The 27,543-nt window shown below is 49.6% G+C and overlaps 1 protein-coding gene across 1 annotated transcript in view; it reads left to right on the forward strand.

Moving 5' to 3' along the window:
- The window catches only part of SPECC1L (sperm antigen with calponin homology and coiled-coil domains 1 like), a 94,663-nt gene extending 68,900 nt beyond the window's left edge, over positions 1 to 25,763 (forward strand). Inside the window, exons 11-13 of the mRNA XM_023197830.2 lie at positions 19,637 to 19,753; positions 20,709 to 20,768; positions 22,564 to 25,763. Of these exons, the coding sequence (XP_023053598.1) occupies positions 19,637 to 19,753; positions 20,709 to 20,768; positions 22,564 to 22,653 (267 nt within the window). The 3' untranslated portion in view covers positions 22,654 to 25,763. The remainder of the gene's footprint in view (positions 1 to 19,636; positions 19,754 to 20,708; positions 20,769 to 22,563) is intronic.
- Positions 25,764 to 27,543: the final 1,780 nt, after the last annotated feature.

Below are 27,543 nucleotides of genomic sequence, written 5' to 3' on the forward strand. Positions count from 1 at the left end.
ATGAGTAATGCTGAAATATAGAAATCAGACAAGTAACATTTTCAAGAGCTGCTTAATTATTTTGCTAAAAGCAGAATCATTAAATTCTCTGGGTCAAATAATCTTTATATATCATCTCAAACAACAGGCACAGTTCTTGACTTCTTGCATCATGAGAAATCATTGTTTTCTTGTGCTTCATCCACTTTGGATGGGATGACAACATAAGGATGTGGCCTCCACAGACAAGTTGGAGTTCAACAGGTTGATTTCATTAGATACATGATTGCTCTGGATTTTCACAAATGAGTTTAGCCTGAGGTCATTCTGGCAATTTATGGTGACCTCTCCATTTGAGAAGCAGGTTATTTGTAAAGATGCCCTGTTGCTGCGTCATGATAAATGATTATGGGAAGGGTAATTAGCCTAGCCATTAGACAACGTAGGGCGGGGGAGAGAGAAACTAGTTTCCTTTCTGAATGCACTCTTTAGATTCAATGAAAGCAGACTGGTTATCTATAAACACCACCCAGAACTTAATGGCTTAACATAATGACGTCTATTTATATCCTGAGTCTACAGTTTGGGTGGGGCTTAGTGGGGATATCTCATCTCCGCTCTACTCAGCTCAGTGCCACTGGAGGTGGAACTAGCTCATGGCTCCCTCCCTCACAGGTCTGGTGGCTTTTGGCGGAGACTTTCACTAGACCTGTGGCCAGAGCACTTCTATGCAGCCTCTCCCATATTTGGCCTGTGCTTCCTCAAAATGTGGTGGCCACATTCCAAGGACAATTGTCGAGAGAGAGAGACAGGCATAAGCCACCCCACCTTTGATGACACAGTCTTAGAAGCCACGCAGCATCTCTTGTGCTATACTGTTTGTCAGGGCAGTTACAAGGGGAAGGAAATAGGCGCCACCTTTTGATGCGGCATAGCAGACTTCTGAAGAGGATGTGGGGCCAGAAATACCGCTGTGGTCATTTTTGGAAAATCCACTCTGCCACAGAGACTGTTATCTCTTACTTAAGTAACTAGAGAAGCTAATAATGTGACACTGACCTGAAGGAACCTTATGATGCTTTTTTAATGTTGCCTCACAAATAAGAGGGCATCTGGGTAGATGAGGCAATATGAGGGTGAGGTTAAGTGGTGGTGTGGGGAAGAATGCTACATGATGTAAGCCAGGTGTGTATGCAGCAGCAGCGCTTTCTAGTGATTCACCTAAGATTTAGCTTATACCCCGGAACACACAACATGAGTATCTGCCAGTTAGCGTCCACCCGGGATATCTTCCATCAGACATCAGCTTTTCACCGGGGTCCCTTGGACTGTGCCTGGACTGTATCCAGTTCTGCCATGGTTTACACCTGTACTACATTCAGTTAAAAAGCTCTACAGAGAGAGACTGTGTGGTACCTAATTGTGTTTATGGCCCTGGGCTTCCTTTTTTCTAATAGTTGTATTGAGGGCCGGGTGCGGTGGCTCATGCCTATAATCCCAGCACTTTGGGAGGCCGAGGCGGATGGATCACCTGAGATCGGGAGTTCAAGACCAGCCTGACCAACATGGAGAAACTCCGTCTCTACTAAAAATACAAAAATTAGCCAGGCATGGTGGCGCATGCCTGTAATCCCAGCTACTCGAGAGGCTGAGGCAGGAGAATCGCTTGAACCCAGGAGGCGGAGGTTGTGGTGAGCTGAGATTGCACCATTGCACTCCAGGCTGGGCAAAAAGAGCTAAACTCCATCTCAAAAAAAAAAAAAAAAAAAAAAAGTTGTATTGAGGTATAGTTGACATATAATAAATTGTGTATATTTAAAGTTTACAATTTGATAACCTTTGACATGCATATACATATATGTCACATATATATACCTGTGAAAGCTGTCGCCACATGACAGACACACCATCACCATGAACATTTCCTCTTGCCCGTTTATACTCCCAGCATCCTGCTTCTCCCCCACATCTCCCATCCCCACACAGCGACCGATCTGCTGTTGCTGTATATTGTTTGTATTTGTTATAATTTTACATAAATATAATCGTAGTGTGTACAATTTTAGGGGAGTTCTGGCTCCTTTCACTTAGCACGTTGAGATTCATTCATGTCATTGTGTGTAACTGTAGCTCATTTCCCTTTTTTCCCTGAGTGTTAGTCCATTTTTTGGGTATACCACAATTATTAAGCCATTCAGCTACTGGTGGACATTTGGATTGTTTCAGTCATTGCTTATGGTAAGTAAAACTCCTACGAACATTCACGTGCAGGTGTTTGTATGGTGTCTTAATCAGTTCAGACGGCTGTAACAAAGTACCATAGCCTGGGTGGCTTATAAAGAACAGAAATTTATTTCTCACAGGCCTAGAGATTGGAAGTCTGAGATCAGGATGCCAGCATGGTGGGATTGTTATGAGGTCATCTTCCAGGTTGCAGACTGCCGTCTTGTGTCTTCACATGGTAGAGATAAAGAGAATGAGAGAACTGTCTGGGGTCCCTTTTAAAAGCACACTAATCCCGTTCATGAAGGCTCTACCCTCATGACCTCATTACCTCCCAAAGAACCCCAACTCCCTATATTATCACATTGGGGGTTCGGATTTCAACATAAGAATTTGGGGAAATAGGAGTATTCAGTCCATTGCATATGCATATGGACATCTGAAAAGTGGACTAGCTCCTGGATCATGTGGTAGGTATAGTCTTCCAGACTGGCTCTACCCTGTCACTTTACCACCAGCGGTGAAGGAGAATTCTAGTCCTTCAAATCCTTGCCAAGACCGTGTGGTCAGCCTCTAGACATTCAGAAGATGTGTAGTGCTGTTTTACGGTTTTAATTTTGCAGTTGCCTAATAACTAACGGTGTTGAGCATCTTTCCACATGCTTATTTGCCACCATATATCTTCTTTGTTTTTGTTTGTTTGTTTTGAGGGATTTTTTTTGAAACAGAGTCTCGCTCTGTCACCCAGGCTGGAGTGCAGTGGTACAGTCATCACTCACTGCAGCCTTGAACTCCTGGGCTCAATCAACCCTCCTACCTCAGCCTCCAAAGTAGCTGAGACTACAGACATGCACAGTCACACCTGGCTAACTTCTGAATTTTTGTAAATAGGGTTTCGTCATATTGCCCAGGCTGGTATCAAACTCCTGGGCTCAAGTGATGCGCCTGCCTCAGCCTCACAAAGTACTAGGATTACAGGCATAAGCCATAGCACCTGGCCAGAAATTCTTAATTTTAATGACATGCAATTTATACATTTTTTCTTTTATGAAGCATACATGTTTTTGTGTTGTGAATAAAAAATGTTTGCATAACCCAAGATCACAACGATTTTCTCCTGAAAGTTTAATTTTATACATTTGGGTCTCTTCCATTTTTAGTTCATTTCCCAGTACGATGTGAGGTGTGGATTGAGGTGAACTTTTTGCCCTGTGGACTTCAGTTGGGAAGATTGCATGTGATAGAGTGAAGGATTTAAGAGCACCTTTAAAACAGCCTGGTCACGCTGATACATACTAGATGCCCCAAAATACCAGAGAGGAACTGAGGGGAAAGGAAGAGGACATGTCTTCTCCAAGGAAGGGATATTTCATCAGGGTCAATGACAGCTGCTCCAGAAAAGACAGAGGAAGAAGAGCAGATTTGTTTAAGAGACATTTTCATGGATTGCAAAGGAAAGGATTTGGAGATCCACACTTTTTATCTCAGTCCTCTTCAGAGAAAATAATTTTTTTTTCTTTTTTTGAGATAGAGTCTTGCTCTGTCGCCCAGGCTAGAGTGCAGTGGCGTGATACCAGCTCACTGGAACCTCTGCCTCCCAGGTTCAAGCAATTCTTGTGCCTCAGCCTCCCAAGAAGCTGGGATCAACAGGCATGTGCCACGACGCCTGGCTAATTTTTTTGTATTTTTAGTAGAGACAGGGTTTCACCATGTTGGCCAGGCTGGTCTCGAACTCCTGGCCTCAAGCAGTCCATCCCCCGCCCTTGGCCTCTCAAAGTACTGGGATTACAGATGTGAGCCACCACGCCTGGCCCAGAGAAAATACGGATTAAAAAAAAAAAAAGGGTTTGATCTTCTTGGGCTGGATGTTAGACCTCAAGTCATCAAGTAAGGCAAGATTCTGCTCTTGGCCTTGGGTGTCAAATGACAGAGTGATTCTTTGGGTTTATACCCCCTGCAAGGAACTGTCAGCAGATGCATCTTTGCAATGGTAGCTCTCTCCTTTAGGCATCTAAACTTGTGGAAATTTTTCTTTTAATGCTCTAAACCAGTCATGAAATACATACTTAACACTTGCTGTGCACAACCAGAGAGGTAAATAGAAGGAGGAATAGAATGCAGTCTAGAGCATGAAGAACTTTCTGGGTTTTTTTGTTGTTGTTTTTCGTTTTGCGTTTTTTGTTTTTGAGACAGAGTCTCACTCTGTTACCCAGGCTGGAGTGCATTGGCTCACTGCAACCTCCGCTTTCCGGGTTCAAGCAATTCTCCTGCCTCAGCCTCCTGAGTGGCTGGGATTACAGGCGTTCGCCACCACACCCAACTAATTTTTGTATTTTTAGTAGAGACGGAGTTTCACCATGTTGGTCAGGCTGGTCTCAAACTCCTGACCTCAGGTAATCCACCCACCTCGGCCTCCCAAGTGCTGGAATGACAGGTGTGCCACCACCCCCAGCCTCAAAGAACTTTCAAGATTAATTCTGAAACATATTATTTCCAGGTTTTTTAAAATTATGCCTTTTCCAGGGAATAACCTTTTCAACCTCGAGTTTGTGATTAAAAACACTCATTTACTGTACTGCATAGAAATTGAGTTTCACGTGGCCTCTGTACTTCTGCTGCCATTGTGTCCCTCCATAGGGTCCTCAATGCTGTTTATCTGGCTGCACCCTACTATGTTTTAATTCCAAGGCAACAATAAGAAAAGCTGGTAACCAACTCGTATGTAAAATGAAACCCAAAAAAATAAGTATGGGGTCAGGAGTAAAGTGCCACGCAGGGCTGCTCTGCTTGAACACTGGCTCTTCTCTGGGGTCCTGGTGACAGCCCTGTCAGTCACTTTCTTTCACATTTGGTCCAAAGTAAAGTATTTTATGGTTTCCCTTCATTATTTATTGCGCTAAAGGAAAAGTAAGTAAACCATTGAGCACTGAGTTGAGGGCTCTGGAGAGAAGTACAGGAGGGTGGTGCCACAGGTGTGCACCTTTTTTAGTTGTTTTGCCATTTTCCCTCTGCCAAAACAGTATCTAGTAGGTGTAGAAACTAATACACTGACAGATTGAAAAGAATGCTTCAGTTCCTGCTGTAAGCAATAAAATAAGTTCATCGTAAGGTGAGCACACTATATTGAGCATCTCTTTCCTGATATCATTTCCTTCCTAAGCTGCTGCAAGACCATGGTGCATTTTACATCCAGACTGCTATACTCAGATGGCCTGGATGTCCCAGGTCAGACTAAATGCACTGCCTGTGATTTCAGAAATAGGAAGTGTTGTGCCAGGGAAGACCAGTTGTCCTTCTAGGCTCCCGTTCTGTCTCAGCCCGTGTCAGGTGCTTGGAGGGTGAGGTGTGTGGGTGATATTCCTCTGAGATACCAGTACCAAGAGAGACTAATGATGCATTCAGAAAGTGCGTAAGGTTTCACCATCGATGCAGTGGTCTAAATCTTTTTGCTCTATATTAAATTAATAAAATAGTATAGTCTCAGTTTGGTAGTATATCCTTTGTTATAGGTTATATTTTTCAAATATTAGTATTTGAATGAGTCCACATACATTCTTTGCCCATCCTGTCTGCTTTCTAAAGTGTCCTCATATTTTTTAGCAGACCTCATTTTTAGAAGTGAAGCATGTTTTTTTCTTTCTCTTTAAATTCTCTGGAGTTTGTTTCTGGATGCGGTTTTCTTACACCAACATGTTATTCAACAAACCTTTGTTTGCCTGAAGAGTGTGCCAAGTTTACCGTTCAGCACTTGGTCAAGATTAAGCTCACCCCTGAGCAGCCTAAGAGAGAGCAGCAGAGTCATGTAAGTGCAGTAAATTGCAGTCCACACCCTGGAGACCGTGTGACAGAATTTTCTGTGGCTGCTCACAGAGCCATCAAATCTTCATCTTTGGCACATGGTAAGATCTCCTGAAATTTGGGGGTACTGACTAGAGAAAGGGACTCAGGAACCAGCATAGCTGTCTTCTGGTGTTCAGAGGCCTCTCCTGGGGCCAAGGGTACAATCTTGTGTTTCACACTTTTGTGTCGTAGAAAGTGGAATCAACACCATCTCGGGCAAAGAGCAGGGATTGGGGGAGAAGAGGACAGGGTGTGTGGAGCTTCACCTGGAGGGCCTTACAGATGTCATTTTGTCAAATCTTCCTCATTCATTATTTTTTCCATTGTGCATATGAGAAGAGTGAGACTCATACAAGCTAAAAACGGTGTGCTCACAGTCCTACAGGCAGGACGAAGTGCCACCAACAATCAAAGCACAGATCCATGGGACTTTGAAACCTAGGATACTTCAGCGACACCACTCTGCTTTTCCAGTGATCTACAGAGACATGGCTTTCAAATCAGTATAAAGAATTTCCAAGGACTTAAAATGGAGGAGGAGTCAGCCTTGAGGAGTCAGCCTTGAAGCTTCTTCCTGTAACCACAAGGTTCTAGCATAAACTAAAGAGGCCTTTCTCAGAGAAGGCATCTGAACAGGGTTTCTTTGTAAGTCATGGCTAGTGACACCACTCAGATTCCACCACATTCATCTCTTTGAGCGTGAAGACACAATTGGTGACATTTGTCGTGAGGGTAAAGTAAAGAAGGCCCCCCTGGATGTTTTGGAAGGCCTATTTTTTTCTCCTCAATCACTCCAGTTCCCCTAAAGAGGCCAGGAAAGCTTTTGGGGGTTAGGATGAGGACACGACTCTGCACCGTTACCTCCTTTCCTCCCTCACCCAGTCCCTTCCTCAGAGCACGCACCAGGGCAGATCTTGCTTGAGGATTTCCACGAGGGTCTTTTTCAGTTGAGATTGCATTTTAGTGAGTAATACCCCTGCCAAAGCTAAACTAAATCTGTGGGAAAAGACAGTATTCTTTCCTAAGCTGCTAATAAAACTGCTCACGACATGCTCAGAGTTCATCAGTCAGCTGTGACCCAGCCAGTGGCTCCTGCCTGACACCCATCTCTGCCTGGTGGCAGTTTCCTGAGTTATCAGAAAGCAGACATCACGATTCCTGTGTGCTTCTCCATGAAACGTCTCCCTCTGGAGGGGTTTATGGGGACATTAATCCCTATCTCTTAGGGTGACATTGGCTGACCAATTTATTCTGAACTGTTCCCTCAAAACGTTTTAAGTTCATTTGACTAAAAAAAGTTAAAGCATATTAAATCCAAAACATACTATAGATTTTGTTTTTGTGAAGCTTCAATATAGTTGAAGCTATATCTGAGAAGTGTGCTGGCTACTTTGAGCATATGGGCAACGTAGTTGTGGTTAAATATGGTTGCTTCTTTCACAGAATCAGGGATGGCTTCCCTTTCTCGGGAATAGCCATTTACAGAGGATGACATATATCAGATTCCTTTTGCCATACCAGAGGTGCTCAGTTTCAAGCTGACTGATATCCTGCCTCCTACCCTTAGCTGCCTGTTTATTTTTAAGAAATATATCTATTTTTAAATTTTTAAAGTAGAGCTGTAATAAATTCTCATAGAACCCATGCTCATGCATCATCTGAGTTTTAATGTAACTTCTCAGTAAACACTCTAGGATAATTTAGTTGCTTATGAGATCCTCCTAGTTTATAGAGTTACTGGGCATAAACTGTACTTCAGAACATCTGGCAGCCTCTTTTATTTGAGTAAAACATATAACAAAAATTTACCATTTGATCATTTTTAAACATACAATTCAGTAGCATAAAGTGCATTTGCAATGTGTATTCATCACCACTACCTAGTTCCAAAACTAGATCACCCCAAATGGAAACTGCCTACCCATTCATCAGTCAGCTCCTTCCCCTCCCCAGCACTTGATAACCACTTGTCTACTTTCTGTCTCTGGATTTGACTATGGATATTCATATAAATAGAATCATACAATATGTTGTCTTTTGTGTCTAACTTTCACTTAGCATAGTGTTTCAAGATTTATTCACGTTGTAGCGTATATTTTGTACTTCATTCCTTTTTATGGCCAAAAAAATACTCCATTGTATGGATAGACCATATTTTGTTTATTCATTTGTCAATCGGTGGGCATCTGGGTTGTTTCTACCTTTTGGGTTTTGTGAATAGTGCTGCTGGGAACGTTCCTGTACAGGTATTTGTTTGAACATCTGCTTTCAGTTCTTTGAAGTATAGACGAGGAGTGGGATTACTGAGCCGTGTGTTAACTCTGTTTAACTTACTGAGGAACTGCCAAACTCTTCCTCAGCAGTGGCATCATTTGCCATTCCCACCAGCAATGTCTAAGGATTCCAGTATCTGCATCCTCACCTCGTTTTTCTTTTCTTTTAATTAATAGCCATCCTAATGGGTGTGAAGTGTCATCTCATTTGCATTTCCTTAGTGACTAAACGTGTTGAGCCTTCTCATGTGCTTGTTGGCTATTTGTATATCTTCTTTGGGGAAATGTTCTGTTTCGTCCTTTGTTCATCTTTATGTTTAGGCAACTGGGTTGTCTTTCTCTTGTTGATCGAGTTCATGTTCTTTTCTTTTTGAGACGGAGTCTCGCTCTGTCGCCCAGGCTGGAGTGCAGTGGCCGGATCATGTTTGTTCTTAATGGAAATTTTCAAATATGCACTAAAGTCATTAGAATAGTAAAACAACCCTCCTGTACATACCCCTAGTGACAAGTCATCAGCACAGGGTGCTGTCCCCTTGCCCACCAGGAGGATTCGGAAGCAAACACCAGCCACTTAATGTCACCCCACACTTAGAGCTCACTCCTCCCATTGTGTCATAATCAGTTTGCTTGAATTAAGACCCAAACAGGATTCTCACATTGCATTTGGATAATATGTCTCTTTTAGGTCTCTTTCAGTCCATAAATTTTCTTTTTTTTTTTTCCTGTCAGTTTCTTTTTGAAGGAACAGGATTGATTGTGCATCCTATAGAGTGACCCACATTTCAGATTCTGTTGGTTCCTTCCCGATGCTGTTGTCTGTGGTGTAAACTGGTAGGCAGAGCTGGAGGGTAGATCTGATTCCAGTTCATGTTTTTGGCAGAAACACCTCAGCTGTGGAGTTCTGTCCATTCGCAGCAGGACTGGCTGCCTCTTTCTGTGATGTCACTGCCTCTGATAACGAGGTCAGTCATTCTGGGTAATTCTGTCACTCCTTCATTAGGCTTCCTCTTTACAGGGAAACCCCTTTGTCAGCTGTTCAGCTGCCTTGACTATGGTTTGGTCAGAAAAGTTCTATCAGGCACTTGTTCCTCTCCCTTGATTTTCCAGCACTAAGGTTCACGAGTGGTTTCCAAGCCAGGCTGGGTGTGCCTTTGTAGGTATCACCATAAACTCATCAATGTCACATTTTAGATGTACCACCCCATTGTACTTAACACGTACCTTCAGGTTTTCAAATGGCGAGCCTTCCTCTTGGCTGTAGACTCGGATCACCTGGGGACCTGTAAAGAAAATTTGGCCCTGACTCGCCCACACCACGGAGTGAACATCCCTGCCATGGGGCGAGCATAGGAAAACCCCAAAAATCTCTGCAGTGATTCTAGCACACAGTGAGGATTGAGGGTCCATATTAGATCAAGAGCAAAGATGTGCAGGGCCTGTCTCCAGAGGCTGCTGGCTGCACCTCGGCCTCCTGCCCTGCCTCCCTTCTTGCTCCCTCTTTACCACATAAGTACCAACACCTGGGCTCCATGATGAGCCAGGCAAGACTCTCCCTGAAAATGTGCTGCTTCCTCTTCCCCTTTCCTCCCCTTTCCCTTCCCTCCCCTTCCCTTCTTTCCCCTCCCCTGACCTGGAGCAGAGATTGGCCCTGCTTCAGGGAGGAGATGAGCACTGTGGTCCCCAGGGCAGCACCCTTAGATCAGCAGCTAGAGGGCCTGGCCAGGTTACCCCGCAGGCACCACTGGCCCCAGGCAGGTGCCTGTTCATCACTCCCAGGGCATCCTGTGTTTAACTGCCACTACCCAGAGATATCAGTCAACAGTCTTGATGGTTTTTTGACTCTCTTTCAGACATTGTGTCTTCTCCCACCATACTGTGCAGAAAAGGAACCTCACCCACCTCATTCAGGCTCCCAAACTCTGCCCCATAGTATAGGGGTGCGCTGTGATCCAGGGTTTTGTGAGTAACTCACTCTTACCTCATGAGGCTGGGCTGTGATCCCCAGCAGGTTTCATTCTGAGTGCACCGGGTTGCAGCTCAATAGTGTGGTGTCCTTGTGAAGCTGGAGGACCAGTGAGGACCACCTCTGCCTGAGTGTGGACCTGGGGACAGCACTCTGCGCGGCTCAGACAAGCATGAGGAAGTGGATGCTTGCATGTGTTAGCGGAGTGATGAATCAGAGCCCTTGGCTTCTTGCCCTGTGCCCATAAAAGTGGCATTTCCTTAAATAGACCAGAACCTTAATAGCTATTTAAAGAGCATGTGGTATTTGGGAGTATATTTTATGGCCCTTAATTAAACTTCAAACAAATTAAAACATTTAGAGATCTTTTATGACATATTTTTAATCTTTTTTGTGGAGATTTGTATAATCTCTTGGCTTTCACATCCCACCCTAAGGCCACAGACAGAAGGCAGGGTCAGATCTACAGTTGGGGTTTCTATCCTTGGTCAAAAAGCAGTGAGTGGAAACCACCCAGCCAGTCCCTTGGAGGGGCGAGGCTGTCAGGAGTCTTTATGAGGGTAGAAAGGACAGCAAATGGCACTGTGAAACAGGCCCTGTCTGTCCCCTGTCACATCTCTTAGTCGACATTTCCTGGATGAAGGACGTGTGCCCTTAGGAGAAAATGGGGCAGTGCTTCTCGTTTGAGTCTGTGCAGAGGCCGTTTTGAAAGTTTGTTCTGGCACATGTCATCTCTCTTGTTTTGTCGACCCTAATCCAAACATAGAATTATCTCTAAAATGACCTGAAAAAACTAAATGCAAAATCTGAATTCCTCAGTAAGAAACGTGCATTATAATTAGTAAGTAATATGTTTTCTATGACTCTGTTATTTTTTAAAGGTCAATTTTTTTCTTCTTAGAGAGATTGGCACCATTGCTCATGAATAGTGAACAATAGAAATTCCTTCCATTAGTGTGCGTTTTCCCCTCTAATAAGTGTGAGTTTTGGCTTTAAGAATAGTTTACTTTAAAGGGCTCTGCTGGCCTCCACCAGAAGCTGTCTCTATAGGAATCAGGACATAAGTGCAGAGTAGAAGGCCGTTGACCCTCCAGCCCCTCCGCTCTTCAGCAAAACATAAATGGCCTTCTCTCAGAGGGAAACCCTTGGAAGATAAGGACTTTCCTTATGTACTGAAAACGCCACTTTTACAAAATAGAAATGCCATTTCTAGGCAAGCTCTGTGAAATAAACTCGTAAGAAGGGGTATCTGTGAAAGTTGTAACGCCATTATAGCCCATCTAATTTCATGCTCTTCTGGCTTCTGAAAATCTGATTTGTGAGGCACGCGCCCAGAGTCCCAGCTGCTTGGGCAGCTGAGGCAGGTGGAACCCTTCAGCCCAGGAGTTCAAGCCCAGCCTGGGCAACATGAGAGACTCCCTCTCTTTTTTAAAAAGCACACAGAACTGATTTGTGACTGCTCTTCTCTTTATTCGCCGTTGCTCCTAATGCTTCATGGCAACTCATATGTTTCTAACTGCAGGAGATTGGAAGTCCTTGTGGCCTCTCCACATCACTGCTGCATTGACCACTCTCTCCTGTTTTAAATACACTCTTCCTTTGCCTTCCGGTTTTTTTCCCCCAACCCCCAGCCCTTCCCTGTGTTCCATTAAAGGCTGTTCTCCTCAGCATGGCCATTACTTGTTGGAGTTCTGAGGGGCTGGATCCGAGGCCTCCTTCTTGCTTATGGCCTACTGTGACCATCCCTAGGGGATCCCACACAGGACTCTGATGATGCCGCACTTTCTGTCTCTCTGCACTGCTCTTCTGACTCACGTGTCAGTACCACCAAGCACCTTTGGTTTTCTCCAAGGTATCTTGAACTTAAGGTGACAGAAACACACCCCTCATCTGCTCAACGCCCACCTTTCTCCAGTGAGCTCTGCCCCTGTGAAGGCCACCACCAGCGTCTGGTTCTGCCCACAGAAGCCAAAGGCCCATCCCGAGCACTGCATGCGCTCTCCCTCCTCATAGCCAGTCTGTTGCCAAGTCTAGTCTGCTTTAGCTGCCAAGTATCTCCGGAGCACTCCTTCTCCCACCCACCACTCCAGCCCAACCTGATAAGGACCTCTGCAGCCACTGACCAGCTGGCCTCTGACTTTCCTCCCCCTGCTCCTGGCTGTTCTTCTGACCCCAGTCCAGCCACACTTCCCTTTAAACCTCCTTGAGCCCTGGCCCTTGTCAAGTCTGTGTGTCAGCCCTGTCCAACAAGATGCCCACCCAGGAAACCCCAGGTGAGGACTCATTGAGTGTGCAAATGAGTCCTCAAAAAGAGCAGCCCATCCCCAGGCCCTCTGCCCTTTCCCACAGGCTGTCCCTAGATTTGTGACCATGGCCACGTCCACCTGTGGATTCCATGCTGGGGCCACAGATTTTAGGGTGTCACTGTGTCTCCTCTCCAAGGTGGAGGTTTCCCGTTACTGTTAGTGGAAGAACACTCCAGGGACTCCAGGCCCTTCATTCTTCTGTTTGTATGCCAATCCCAGTAAGACCTTTGCAGGCCTGCAGGAAACACATCCACACACTGGGCGGCCATGGCCCTCCTGTCAGGATGGAAAGCTCTGCCTCATGGCATCCAAATGGCTTTGAAACAAGTGATTGTAGAGCATGTTTCCTACCATTGTGTTTTGAGTGAGAACTTCCAGCAGTTGGGATTTCGAGCTAGTTTGTTATCTGAGTTCCTCGTCCAAAGCCCCTTAGAGAGAAGGGGAGAGGGAGGGAAGGAAGGAACCACACACCAGGGCACTGGTGTTGCTCCATGTGCAGCAACACATGGAGCAGTGGAGGCAGGTGGAAGTTTACAGATCACATGAATATGATAAGGGTCAGCAGAATTGGGGCCACATGCCTAAGAGCAGGGCTCCAGGAAGGAGCAGCCTAGGGACATTCTCAGTGATTCTGTTGCGTATTGGTGTTCTGGTTTGGATTCATGCCATCTGCAACACAGCAGCTCTCTCCTCTACAGTAAGCAAACTAAAGCCTAAAAATACCTTACAGGCCGGGCACGGTGCTCACACCTGTAATCCCAACATTTTGGGAGGCCGAGGCGGGCGGATCACCTGAGGTCAGGAGTTCGAGACCAGCCTGACCAAATGGAGAAACCTCATCTCTACTAAAAATACAAAAATTAGCCGGGCATGGTGGCGGGTGCCTGTAGTCCCAGCTACTCAGGAGGCTGAAGCAGAGAATTGCTTAAATCCGGGAGGCGGAGCTTGCATTGAGCTGAAATCGCGCCACAGCACTCCAGCCTGGGTGACAGTGCGAGACTCCGTCTCAAAAAAAAAAGAATACCTTACATGTGTAAAGCACATCACAGTTTCAGAAGGGGTTGAGGACTCATCATCTTGTGTGGGCTGGGATTTGCACACCCGCTTCACTGAAGTCCAAGAGAGCCAGGGTGGTGTGCCCAGGAAGTGTCAAACCTGGCTCAAACCCCTGCCGCCAAGATTCATACTGGTGGTGGTGAGTTGTTCTTATCCAAGACATAAAAGCTTTAGCTTTTTTCCTCAATTGGCAAGAAGATCCAGGGTAACTTTAGCCTTCCTGGGAAGGTAGGGATCACAAGTTCCAGGGGCCACCAATCCGCAGGCAGATTCACCTGCCTGTACCTGTTGCCACCTTAGAAAGCAACAGAAAATTTAGTTCCAGACCTCATGCAGATGGAGACAGAGCACCAGGCTGCTCCCAGGCTCTTCTGTGGGGTCCAGGCATGGAGCAGAGGCATGAGGGACAGATGGCAAGAGGCAGGTCTGGGGGCCACCTGCAGACACTTGATGAGGGCCCCAGGATCAGGGGAGGAGTGCTAAGCAGGCAGTAGGGAAGGTGGGGCAGGAACCCTTACCTCAAGCGTCTTGTGAGTGGTACCTCACTGTCATTCTCACAGTCATCCAGAGCAGTCTGGAAGGAGGCCGAGGCTCCGAGAGGCCAAGCACAGAGCTGGTCTGTGGGATCATTCGCCTCTCCCTGTGCTCCCCTGGCAGCCTGGAGCCCACTGTGGTCTGGGTTTGGGAATAGCTGGCGGGTTGTATGAGTGGTGGCGGCTGGCAGGTAGGGGGTGGAGGAGGCCTCGCTGGGTGCTGTTCACACCTGCAGAACAAGGGTCTTGACTGGCTGAGGAAGGGAGAAGCCATTTCTCTGGTGATTCCATGCGATTTTCTGTCATTTCATGTGTTTCCTCTCCAAGATACTGATCCTGTCATAATATTAACAGGCTGTGGTAGCCATGTGGAGGGGAGCTTCCTGCCTGGTGTTCTTGCACCGTGCCTTCCGAAAACCCAGCTTCGTTGTTCTTATATTTAGTCAATATGACTTCACTAGCAGTTAGGCTTTTCAGCCTGGAACATTTCAAACCATGCAACAGCCAGTGATGTTGGGAGCAGAGGGTTGCGGGCTTCTTCCTCACTTCCCTGGAGGAACGCGTTTTTCAGAGCCTGGCTCATTCTCCCCACATGATCTCTTTGGATGCGGGAGGAGGCAGAGCAGCCAGCAGGCGCTCAGGCTTCACTTGGACTCCCCACTTTCTGACTTCCAGCTTATCACATAGGGTGCCTTGGAGCCATGTGGAGCAGCCTGGCCTGGCTGCCCTCCAGCCCACCAAGGGTTAAGGGAGGTGGGGCCCCCAACCAGCCTTCTTTTTGGGCTTTAGTTGTATTGATAGGAAATTTCTGTTGTCAGGTACTCAAACGTGAACTTCCTCAGCCTGGAACTGAAGGAGCCATTGTTTTCCTCCGGTTCAGGTCACTGTGGCATGCTTTGTAAATGAAGCCTCTCTTCCCAGAGGTTCCAGGTGGGGCGGGGGTGCTGGAGCAGCAGCTTCTTCCCTGGCGTGGTGTTGGGTTTATCTTGAGGAAGTGGAGGGGGAAGGCAGGGCCTCCCACAGCCAGGCGGATGGGACACAGGAGCCTCTGCCTCCAGGCGCTGTGAGGCAGTGAGGCCAGGCACGTCCGCGACCCTGCCAGAGCTGCCTGCATTTCAGGGAGCAGAAGGGGCGGCTGTGGCAGGAAGTGAAGATTTGTTTTCCTCCAGAAGTGAGTGTGACCTCTGAGGGCCAGGCGCTGCCATTGGCCTCGCACAGAGCTCCACACGTTATTAAGAAGCTTCCTGGCCTCCTCTCCCTGCAAGGATGCCTCTTTCATCAACCACTTAGTCCCTTAAACCTGGCTCTTTTTTTAGTACCTTTGATAGACTTTTTCCTTTGCATTTTGAGCAAGGGGACTTTGCATTTTCGTTTTGTAGTGGGCCCTGCCAATTATGGAGCAAGTGAGTCCCATCCCATTCTCCATGTCTTGCATACTTCATTCCTGCCTCTTCTCCGTACCCCAGTTCTAGACTTACTTCACTGTGGAAAGGTGCACAGAGCATTAGGAAATCTTACCTAGACGACTAAAGGAAAGCAGGCCCATCCTCCTATAATACATCTCACTTTGAATGATCCCATAGACCCGCTCTGTGGCCTGGGTGAGCGTCTTGGCCTCTCGGAGCCTCACCCTCCTTCCAGACTGCTCTGGGTGACTGTGAGAGTGAAAGTGAGTACTGCTCACAGGATGCCTGGGGCAAGGGTTCCTGTCCTGTCCTGTCTTCCCTGCCGCCTGCCTAGCGCTCCCCCCTGGTCCTAGTTTCCTCCTCAAAGAGCTGCTTTCTGAGATTCCGATGAGATCAAAGAGATGAGATTGCATGCATGTGCATGTGTTCAGGGGTCTTCAGTCAGCAGTAACTGTCAAGCCCTGTTTGCCGCAAGGCAGCTTCTTCGTTAGGTGTTCAGAACCCTTTATGGGGTGGTAACTGTTAAATCATGGCCAGAGCAGAGAGCCGCGTGGAGGGCGGGCCAGGCCTCTTGGGAATGTAGCAGGTCTTACTCTCAGGACTGCATCTTCGTGGCCAGAAAGTGTGAGAACTACTCCTGAGGCAGAGAGGATTCTCACCTGGGCCAGGTATTTGGGGAGGGCTGATGTCAGTGAATGCCTGGTGGCACACACTTAGGTAGCCAGATCAGACTGTTGGTACACCAACCACCACAGGCTTGCTGCCACCTTCCCCTGCGACTCTGGGCAGGTTTGCATTTCCTTGTTCCTTAATCTGGTCACTTTCCTCACAGCAGTTTATAACAGTGTCTCTGGGTCGTATCAGAGAAGCTGGAAGCAGCAGATGGTCAGGTCAATGAGAGGAAATGGCCTGTGAAAGTAACTCTTGGTGCTGCTGTCCTTTGGAAGGCTCATGCTTTGCACAGCCACTGGAGCGTTCTGGGTATGTGCAGTCAGGAGCCAGACAATAAATACATCTTGATGATACAGGTGATGAGAAGTCAGCCTCGTGCTCCTCCACGTGGTCTGCTGCTTTGTGAGGACACCCGCCTAGAGCTGTGAGACTGAACTGATGTTCTCCCTCGTGGGGGCGGCCTGCCCAGCCTGCTTTACTTGGGTCCTCGCTGGGTTGGACACATCCTTGCAGTTCCGAGCCTGGGTTCCCATGGTCTCCACCTGCCCCTGTCTCTGAGCCACAGGTCCCTGACTTGGTGTTAGGTCCTAACAGTATATAAAGAGGGGTCAGGATTCGTAAAGTGCTTTGTAAGCTTTGTAAGACTCTATACAGATATAGTTAATAATATAATGATAATCATAGTGTTAATGTTGTTCTGTGAATCACTCGTTCCCGGAAGGAGGATAAAATGCTCCTCAGGAGCTGGACGGTTTGCCTTGAATAGTAAAATCTGGGCTTTCTCAGTCACCTAGGAAGCTGGCTCTTGGTTCAGTTGAAGGTGGTGTGAAATAATGAAAGTGGGACAGGGTGGTGGGGAGGTGTTCTTTTTCAGCTTGTGGTGTCTGCATAAAGTATGAATTAGGAAAATTGAAATGTGTAGATTCATCTTCATAAGGACTCTTGCAAATAAGGGTAAAGGCTACATACCAGCTGAGTTGCAGAATATTTTATATGATAAAATACTCTGGGCCAGGCAAGGTGGACTGCACCTGTAATCCCAGCAGTTTGGGAGGCTGAGGTGGGAGGCTTGAGCCCAGGAGTTCAAGGCTGCAGTGAGCTATGAGTGTGCCACTGCACTCCAGCCTGCAGACAGAGTGAGGTCCTATCTCTTTAAAACCTAATAATAAAGGCCGGGCACGGTGGCTCAGGCCTGTAATCCCAGCACTTTGGGAGGCCGAGGCAGGTGGATCATGAAGAGATTGAGACCGTCCTGGCTAACACGGTGAAACCCCGTCTCTAATAAAAAATACAAAAAATTAGCTGGACGTGGTGGTGGGCGCCTGTAGTCCCAGCTACTCGGGAGGCTGAGGCAGGAGAACAGCGTGAACCTGGGAGGTGGAGCTTGCAGTGAGCCGAGATTGCGCCACTGCATTCCAACCTGGGTGACGGAGCGAGACTCTGTCTCAAAAAAAAAAAAAAAGTAAAAATAAAATCTGAATTATATATTCCTTTTATAGTTACAAATACTTTAAAATATGGAATAAGGTACCCCTTAAAAGAAAGTCAAGGCTGGGTACAGTGGCTCATACATGTAATCTCACTGCTTTGGAGGCTGAGGTGAGATCGCTTGAGCTCAGGAGTTTCAGACCAGCCTGGGCGACATAGCAAAACCCCATCTCTGCAAAAAAATAAACAGAATTAGCTGGACGCGGTAGCACGTACCAGCCTGCAGTCCCAGCCACTCAGGAGGCTGAGGTAGGAGGATTGCTTAACCCCAGGAGGTCGTCAAGGCCGCAGTGAGCCAACTCTACTCCAGCTTGGGTGACAGAGAGACCCTGTCTCAAAAAATTTTAAAAAGTCGAGTTGGTTCCCCAAGAGTTGGCATGGAGAGCACACAGCCAGCCTTAACTGGCTTCTAATGCAAGATGGGGGCAGTCAGATGGTGACACCTTCAGTTACAGAGGTGTTTTGGTTTGTGGTTTGTATTTTTTTGGAGATGGGGGGTCTCACTGTGGTGGCAGGCTGGGGTATAATGGCTGTTCACAGGCACAGTCATACCATGCTGCAGCCCTGAACTCCTGGGCTCAAGGGATCCTCCTGCCTCAGCCTCCTGAGTAGCTAGGACCACAGGCATGTGCCTAGCAGCAAATTGCAGAGGTTTTTGATGGACTGCAAGCCTTTGCTTAGAGTCCCTGATCTGGGAGTTCAGGCTGAGTCATAACTTTTCTTAACAGAACAGCCCTGCCCCACTCCTGTGCCCCATGCTTCTCCCTGGCAGAGTTGAGGCCACAGCCTGCAGGGCTGAGGAGCCCTGTACACATCCCACCTCCCCATACCAGATACTAACAAGACCAACTCACAGAGGATCAAGGCATTTAATCAGACCAATAAATTGCCTCATCAAAGACATCTTTAAGTGAAACCTGTGTTTTCAGATAACGTTTTTTAACCACGAGTGTGTGGTGGGGTACACTACAGCAATCTCCAGGACATGTGGTGCCGGCCTGGACCAATGCTCAGGGGGCCATGTTGTCGCTCTCGGCTTCTCACCATCCATCAGAGCAGGTGTCATCGCAATGAAAAGGGCAGAAGGTGTCTTCACGTGTGTGGGCACACTTTGAGATACAACCTGACTTGGAGGATCTTTTACGTGCTTCAACAACCAATGGAGAATGAGTTGTATTTTAATACATGGTGCTTTAAAGGTCATTGATTACTGGCCGGGCACGGTGGCTCACGCCTGTAATCCCAGCACTTTGGGAGGCCGAGGTGGGCGGATCAAGAGGTCAAGAAATTGAGACCATCCTGGCTTACACGGTGAAACCCTGTCTCTACTAAAAATACAACAACCACAAAAAAAAAAACAGCCGGGTGTGGTGGCACGTGCCTGTAGTCCCAGCTACTCGGGAGGCTGAGGCAGGAGAAATCACTTGAACCCGGGAGGTAGAGGTTGTAGTGAGCCGAGATCACGCCACTGCACTCCAACCTGGTGAAAGAGTGAGACTCCATCTCAAACAAACAAACCAAAAAAAAAAAAAAAAACAGTCATTGATTACCACCCATGTCCTCTGGTCTGTACTGTCACCCCAACAGGTCATGGTAGAGGCCAGCTTCAGCAGCCTAGGGGCCTCTCTTTGTATGCAACAGCTAGTAAGTCAGCAAGACGCCACGTGTTATACCAGGCCCAGGCGTGACCACGCAGGGGCAGCCATCTACAGCTGGTGGGTGGGACGGGTTGGGGAGTCATAGGTACCAGGTAGCCCTTGGACACGGCCGCCCTGCCCTGGGTTTGGTTTTGTGTTTTGGAGGCTGTGCAGGATCTGAGGCCTCCTGTGTCCTCCTTGGCATCTCCTAAGAGGGTCCCAGCATGTGTTGGTTACATGTTTTTCTTCCTTTCCTTCAGAATATTGACATTACAAACTTCAGCAGCAGCTGGAACGATGGGCTGGCTTTCTGTGCCCTCCTGCATACGTATCTCCCTGCTCACATTCCGTATCAAGAACTGAACAGCCAGGATAAGGTAAGCCATGGAGGGCCAGCTCCTGGCACCCACCTCACAGGGTTGGAGGGCCGAGAACCAAGGGTAGTGCCTGCCATCAGCAGGTCACATGCCACAGTGCTGGCTTGCGATTGCCTCATGCCAGCTGGGTCTTATTCTGGATCAGGTCATTCATGCTGAGCCCACCAGTCCCTGACCCACCTTCTGTGGAGTATTTGGTTGGTTCAGAATTGCCAGAGTGATATCATTCCTGGTGGGAGCAGCCAGTCCTTCCTGAGTGACTACATTTAGGGTGAAGAGCTTCACCAGGAGGGGGCCAACAAGGTAGGAGTAGTCAGGCAGTGCTCCTGCCTTCTTGGCAGTGCTGACCAGGCCAGGCCAGCCTCTTGCCACCTTGAGGAGGGCTGTCACTCCATGGCCCGTTCTGCACTGTGGGCCTTAGAACTGGCAAGAAACACCAACCTGTGCACTCCAGGGCATGGTTTGATGTTTCATCCAGAGAGTTCCTTGGGGACAGGGTCAGGGAGAAGCCCTGCCCAGAGGGCCACTGGAGAGGATCCAGGCCCGCAGCTCCCACCCCTGTCCCCTGCTTCCCCCATGTCAGCCCCCAGCTCTGCAGACAACCCTTGAAGATCCCTGTGGGGAAAGCTCATTTGATGAGTGTTCCTAACTAGCTTATGGGGGCGCTTGTTCAGGCGCCATAGCATTGGTGCGTCAGAAGTGGGATTCTTCAGGAGTGAGGAGAGAACAGGTGTTGGTGGGTACTCTGCAGCAGGTCGGGAGGGGAGGGTGGTTGGGCCTGGTGCAGGGTACTTGGTGCAGACGCAGCAGCTCAGGCTCCCAGCATAGGTTTGTTGTGGCATCAGGTAGAGGTAAGTGTCATCCTTCAGGTGCATCTGTCCCAGGCCGTTGTGGAGACCATGTGACTTTCTCTGTGCCTTGTTCATGCACTCCTGTGACATGGTTTCTTTTACAGAGAAGGAACTTCATGCTGGCTTTCCAGGCAGCTGAAAGTGTTGGCATCAAATCCACACTGGTGAGCCCTTGTCCCCCTGAGTCACTGGCAGGGCCCTCCTTCTGGCTACGAAGAGTTCAGTCCTGTTTAAGCTGAATCCTCGTGGGCGTGGGGTGGTGTGGCTGCCTGGTAAAAGGCAGCTACGGGGTGCTCTGGGGCCAAGGGAGGGTCCCATTAAGGGTGGGTGCAGATGTAGGATCTTGCATCCTGGCGCCCAGCACTTTATCTCATGTGAAACGCCCTGAGGATCCCCCTGAAAGAGTGGGAGGCCTGAGACCATGAGCCCAGCCAACCTTACCTGGGATGGCTCTTCGCAGTCACCTCTTCCATAAGGGAATCCCTTGGGTCAGAAGAAAAATGTCACGTTTATAAATCTCGCTGTCAAAAACACCACGCCAGCAGGTCCATCTGCCTTGTCCATCTAGAGGGAGAGAGCAAGGCAGCTCCCAGCCAAGGCAGGCGACTTTAGAGGCTCCTGCACTTCCTCGTGATGGTGTGGGGAGCCACCACTCACAGGACAGAAGTGTGGAAACCCGGCGTGTTCTCAGGTTTAGGCCTCTCACGCTTCTACCTTGCCGAGCCCGACTTTCCGGGAGAAAACACAGCGTCTGAATCCAAAGCCAAAGCTTCTATACCCAGAGACACTTTTATTAAGCAAACTGAGTGCTGCAGCATCACACGGGACACACAGACCATCAGGGGATGTTCAGAAAGGGCGGAGAGCCCACAGGCCAGGCCAAACCCCAAACAGTCCTAGATCTGGGGCCCTCCAGGGCCACCTCCTCATCCCCAGGCCCCTACCCTAACTTGTAGCAACTGGAGGTGCTGTGAAGAAGTGTTTACACCCATGTTCACTCAGAGTGTTCATGCCACAGGTACATCTAAATCCCTGGAAATGTGCTTTTTTTAGGGCGGCCTCTGTTCAACTGTTGTACAGGGAAAAATAAGTTAAATATTTCCCTATTCCTGAATATTTTACAACACATGTGTAAAGTCCCAGTATATTAAAAAGCGGGCCTTTTTTCCCACCCTCAAAAGCTCCTATAGTCAAGATTCTTGGATTAACCAGACAGGTTTTCGTTTTCTGCACCAAGTCACCAAGGGCGCCCTCCTGATCCTGCATGCTCAGCTGCACGTCCTGTGCTCCTCATCCATGGGAAGGGAAGGATCTCTCAGGCCGGCCCCTTGGGACACTCCCCACGCCTTCAGCAGCAGCAGTGTATCACTTTTTGAGGCCTTCTGTCGCGTGTTAAAGACTGTGAGACACTGGAGTGGGATGGGGGCGGGTCCACGGTTTCCCAAGTTTGTTTTCCTACAACATCAGTTCACCGGTCACACGTCACTGGCGTTCAGCAGAGCACAGTTACAGAGCAGAGTCTTGGATGATTTCAGACTGTTGCCCATGGTGAAAGCCATCAGAGTTGGTTCTGGGAACCCCCGACACAGAAAAATTCTCCTAGGCCAGTGCCTGGGGCTGAGAAGGGCTCTCAGAAGGGCCTCCCAAGGAATGGTTTAAGAAGAGAGGCGGGTGCAGGGAGGAGGGAGGAAGTTCCCCCGCCCAGACTGGATGAAACCCCGTTCTGCAGAGCCGTGAGCAGGGAGGCACCTTGCCTGTGGCTCTGGGGCTGGGGTGGATGGCCTGGGTACAATGCTGATGCCCAGGGAGGAGGTGCTCTTGACCAAGCTTTAAAAACATGTAATTAGTCCTAGAAAATCTTTCAAGGCCCCATCCAACCCCATGTTGCTGTGGCGGAGCCCATTGGGACAGCCTGGAGGTGACCTGCAGTTCTAACCAAGCCTCTTCCTTGTCTGTCAGGACATTAATGAAATGGTACGGACTGAACGGCCCGATTGGCAGAACGTGATGCTGTACGTGACGGCGATCTACAAGTACTTTGAAACCTGAGCATGCTGGGAGGAGCCGCCCCAATAGTGGGGGTACCCCTCCACAGTGACCAAGCGACACCAACGCCATTAGCTACGCACCCCTGTAAAGCTTCCAGCAACTCCAGCTCTGGGCTGCCCCGCAGCGTGTGAGCCTCCAGCTTGGGGCTTCCATATTGGCAGAACTCAGCCGTGTGGCCCTCAGCTCCCACCAGGGCCCCTCCCACGTGACCCATCCACTCAGGTCACGTGGGCTCAGCACACATCCCACAGGCCGGTGGCTGCTGGAGTTTTCCTTCTGAAAAGAATATTGAACTACACTAGTGCTCCAGGGCACCAAACAAAAAGGGCTTCATGCACAGCTGAACTTGGGAAAAGGGATTCAGTTCTGTGGGAAACTCACTGGGGTTGATGAAGGCTCGGCCGTGGCACTTCCTGACTATTGGCTGGGGTGGGTTCCAGCGCTCATGAGAACGCAGGAGACTCAGCGCCTGGCAATTCGCAGTGCCCTGGGCCCTTCACTGTCCTAGTTCAGAGGAGCATGTCACCACAGACGGGTCAGCTGCCCCACACCTGACAGGGCTGTCCCGGCCGACGCAATCCAGGCGTTTTCAGCCTGAGCTAGGAGAGTATCTAGAGGGTGTGGTGCAGGCGGGCCGGGGCTGGGGGTGCTGCTGCTGCTCTCGCGCAGCTGGGCTTTCTGGCAGGAAGCAGTCCCACGGTCCCCTTGCCTGGAGACTGCGACCTGTCTTCCAGCCTGGAAGGGGTTTAGAGTCCCAGCTCTGGCTTTAGATTTCTTCATCATAGGGAGTTTTGCTAGTTAAGATTTTTGTTTTGTTATGAGCAATACTGGAAAAAGTCGCTCCTGTTCTGTTAGTACCAAAGTTACATTCTTTCAATAAGCTTAGAAATCTAAACGAGATCTGTACCTTAGCATGGTGAGAGCAAGGAATGAAGCAGGAGATAGGAGAAAAGTAAACAACCTTAGGGAGCCCAGGCAGTGTCATTTAAACTCACTGAGTCACTAAGACATCATCCTCCTAGGCCAGAGTTTAAGAAAGTGCCTTAACTCTTCTTGTGAGGGCAGCCACTGCCCTCCATGGCCAAGGCAGGGGCCTCGTTCAGGGCTCAGTGGTTGAATTGTCTCCCACCACCATGCCCGCCCTCTCCAGGTACTGGGTCCTTGCCCCCCGTGCCCACCCTCCCCAGGTGCTGGGTGCATGCTGTTTGAACCAAAGCCTTATTTAAAGGTGGTCACTGGAGATGCTTTCAGGCTGGAACTCAACAGCTCTTTTTGGGAATAGGGATCTCCCGTGTGCCTAACATAGTAGCTATTGGTTTGAACAATGTCCAGACAAGACCTGTAGTTTTGAGAATACAGCTGTGTGTGGCACCTGCAAAGCACCATGAGGAAAACCAGCCACCAGTGGAAGCGGGTCACTGCCCCACAGACTGGATGCAATCAGGGGCTCCCAGGAGGCCCATCCAGCCCGACTGTGGGCTGAGGGGTCTGCATTCAAGCACGATGTTCTAGACTAGGAGTTTAACGTGTCTGCGTAGCCTAGAATGTGGTTATTAGGAAAGGGGCTGTGTATGTGGGTGCGGCTGCCAGCACACCTGGTCACCAGATGGCCGGGAACTGCCCATCAGCCCTGCCCAGACGTCAGCCTGGGAGCTCAGGCTGCTGCTGCCAGCTGGATACCCTTTGGTGAAATGCCCGTTTTCGGCTAAGGAGAGGCCAGGCAGGCAAAGTCATGCCACAGAGCATACCAGAGACCCCCGCAGACGCCTGGCCCAGTCCCCCCGTCTGAGTTGTGTTCTTGTTGCTATTCCTGTTGATGGCCAGCTCTGCTATTGGCATGAGCCACTAATGTTCGTGTGAGAATTCCTGTTTTTATATGTCTCTCCATTTCGGTGTCCTCAGTTCCCATTTTTGCTCTCATTTGCCTTCACAGAGGCCAGTCCACCTGTCCAGATCCAGCTGACTGGTCATGGTTTGGTTTATTTATTTTGTCCTTCAGGGGCTGTTTTGCCCTAAGAATGAGGGGACTTCCCTGGGTCTGCAGTTCCCAACTTTATCCTTTGCTGGCCATGCGAGCCCAGCCCTGGTGCATCATGGGATGGGGGGGTAGGGGTCCCCAGGATCTTCTAGAGGAAGGTGGCCATGGATGGATGGGCTATATCTGTGTTTTCCCTCTGGGAGTCTCATGGGTCCAGCATCAGGCCTAGGGTCAGGTCAGCAACAGGGGAAGAGGTGGGCATGGGGAGGGCCTGGCCCTGCCTATCTAGAGGCTTACCTCGGGCCCCTCCTTGGGGAAGGTTTGCATGCAGAGCTGCAGGGGAGAGGGTTCCAGAAGCATTGCCTTTTGCCTCATCTAATAGGATCCTTAGAACACTGTGGGCTTTAGGAATGACTATAGATGCTCACACATGTTTAAGGTGACATTTGGAGATACTCTCAGTCCTGTGGCACCTGGCACGAAGCCTCCAGGAAGCCACTTTGCCTCTTCTCCCTTCAAGCACAAGCTTTACTGCAAAAGGGCCAGTCGCATTTCTGTTTCTCTTGATCCCAGGCTTCTGTGGACTGACGATACTTTTAAATGTTGTTCTAGTAAATATTCTTGAATGTATTAAAGTGGCTGAAACAACAAGCTTGGGCTTTTCTAGCTTGCCCTCCCCTCCCTGTCGTCCCTCTGGCATCACATAAACCAGAACCCAGCTGCCTCCTGGGACTGGCTGTGGAGAGGAGGGCATCTCTGAGCTAGCCTGTGGCCCTACCCCAAGGCACACTTCCTCTTGTGGAAAGATCCTGACCAGGAGTCCAGGGTGGTCTCCCCTGGGCCACAGCACATCACCGTGTGGCCTGGGGCTGTGGGACAGGGAGCCCTGTAACCACTGGGGTTCTGTGACAGATGACAAGACCTCAGAGACCGTGGCAGAGCTGCCCCTAGGAGAGTGGAAGCCCCTACATATCCCCAGACACATGCCTTCCCCAGGGACAAGGGGAGTGTGTCTGGAGGGGTTTTGTTTGTTTTGAGGCATATATCATCTTGGAAATAATTGTCAGGATGTATAAAATAGAGAAGAAGAAAAAAAGTATACTACCCAGAGGCAACCATTGTTTTTTCTGTGCATTGTTTTTTTGTTGTTTTTGAGACGGGGTCAATGACGGCTCACCACAGCCCTAACCTCCAGGGCTCCAGCAATCCTCCCGCCTCAGCCTCCTGAGTAGCTGGGACCACAGGTGTGTGCCACTATCTCCAGCAGGTTTTGTGTGTGTGCGTGTGTGTGTGTGTGTTTGTGTAGAGATGGGCTTTTCGCCGTGTTGCCCAAGCCGGTCTTGCACTTCTGAGCTCAAGCAATCCTCTTGCCTCTGCCTCCCAGAGCCTTGGGGTTACAGGTGTGAGCCACTACAGTAATTGTGAATGCACTGAGCTGGCCTGGAGAACACTCGTCACCTTGTCTGCGTCACGTACAAAAGGCCCATGGTGGTGGCACCTCCTGCATACGAGGGCATGTCGTGAATGCCCTTCCCCAGTGGACTCCCCAGGGTTGGGAGCCCAGCAACTGCCTTGCCCCTGAGTAAGCCGGGCGTTGCGCTATGACCTGCAAGTGCTCATGAGCTGCACCCCTGGGTGCCAACAGCCGCAGGCACCCTGGGGTGGGCAGCGGGCAACAGCTGTAGAGCTGGGAGCTGGGCGTGGAAGGACTGGAGCAGGACTGGGCTTGGATTCAGCTCCTCCCTGCTCAGCATCCCCTGTGTTGTGTCCTCTGCTGTGTGGAAGGGGTTCTCCCCTAGTGGTCAGCAAGCATCTGTGGAGCGTGCAGGGCAGGCCCTGTGTGCAGCGGCCTCCACACGTTAGCAGGGGACCGCCGTCCCCGCCAGCGCACCTGGGCCTTGTCCTGGGCAGCACAGACTCCTTCTCCGCCATCCCCAGGGGGGCAGTCACTCCCAGACCCTCCTCCCGTCCCACCTGCAATGCAGCTGCCTTGGATGCTGACTAGGGTGGCCCTGAGGGGATCCTTCTGTCCCCAGTTACTGACCTGCGGGGCCAGTCCACAGTGCCACTCCCCTCAATTTGGAGCTGGCTCTGCTGCTCCCCAGGGCAGCACCTCTGGGGAGGGCATCTTTTCTACCTTGACTCAGAGAAAGTTCCAGGATCTCTGCGGGGCAGCTTAATAGGTGGAAGAGGGAAGCTGTGAGATTCCAGGGAGAGGAGAGATTCCAGAAGGATCCCTTACACCCCTTCAGCACCCTCAAGAGCCTGCGGTCCTGGGCTCAGATGCCATGCCCTGCCCCAGCAGCCCTGCCTGGTCAGCTCTGTGGCCCCAGCCCCACGGGGCTGGCACTTCCTGCAACCTGGGGGTAGCCTGGGTTCTATTTTAGGTTGTTCCTTAAGTGAGGAACCAGGGCAGACAGAACCGGTCTCTACATGCTCACAGCCGCTTCCTCATACATCAGGTGAGGATAGACTCCTGGGTTACTCAGATTCGGGGCTCTGGATTCCAGCAAGAGCTTTGACTCCAACAGGTCTGGACCTCATTGGGCATGTACAGGAGGCTGGGCTGGACACAGGAAAGGACTCCACCTCCCTGGCCTGACTGGCCCCCTCAGGCTGAGAGTGTGTCGGGGACAGCCTGCTGTGAGGCGGGGGAGGGGTGTGGAGAGACCAGGCCCAGCCCGCCAGTTGACCGCACCAGGCCCAGAGCAGGAGCTGAAAGGTCTGGTCTTTTGTCTCCACCCTCCCGTGTGTGTGAGGAAGGGGTGGCAGGGGGTCTGCAGTCTTAAGAGCCAAGCAGAAGGCCGGGCGCGGTGGCTCAAGCCTGTAATCCCAGCACTTTGGGAGGCCAAGACGGGCGGATCACGAGGTCAGGAGATCAAGACCCATCCTGGCTAACCCGGTGAAACCCC

Source organism: Piliocolobus tephrosceles, chromosome 19 (assembly GCF_002776525.5).
Source record: "Piliocolobus tephrosceles isolate RC106 chromosome 19, ASM277652v3, whole genome shotgun sequence".
Taxonomy (NCBI): Eukaryota; Metazoa; Chordata; class Mammalia; order Primates; family Cercopithecidae; genus Piliocolobus; species Piliocolobus tephrosceles.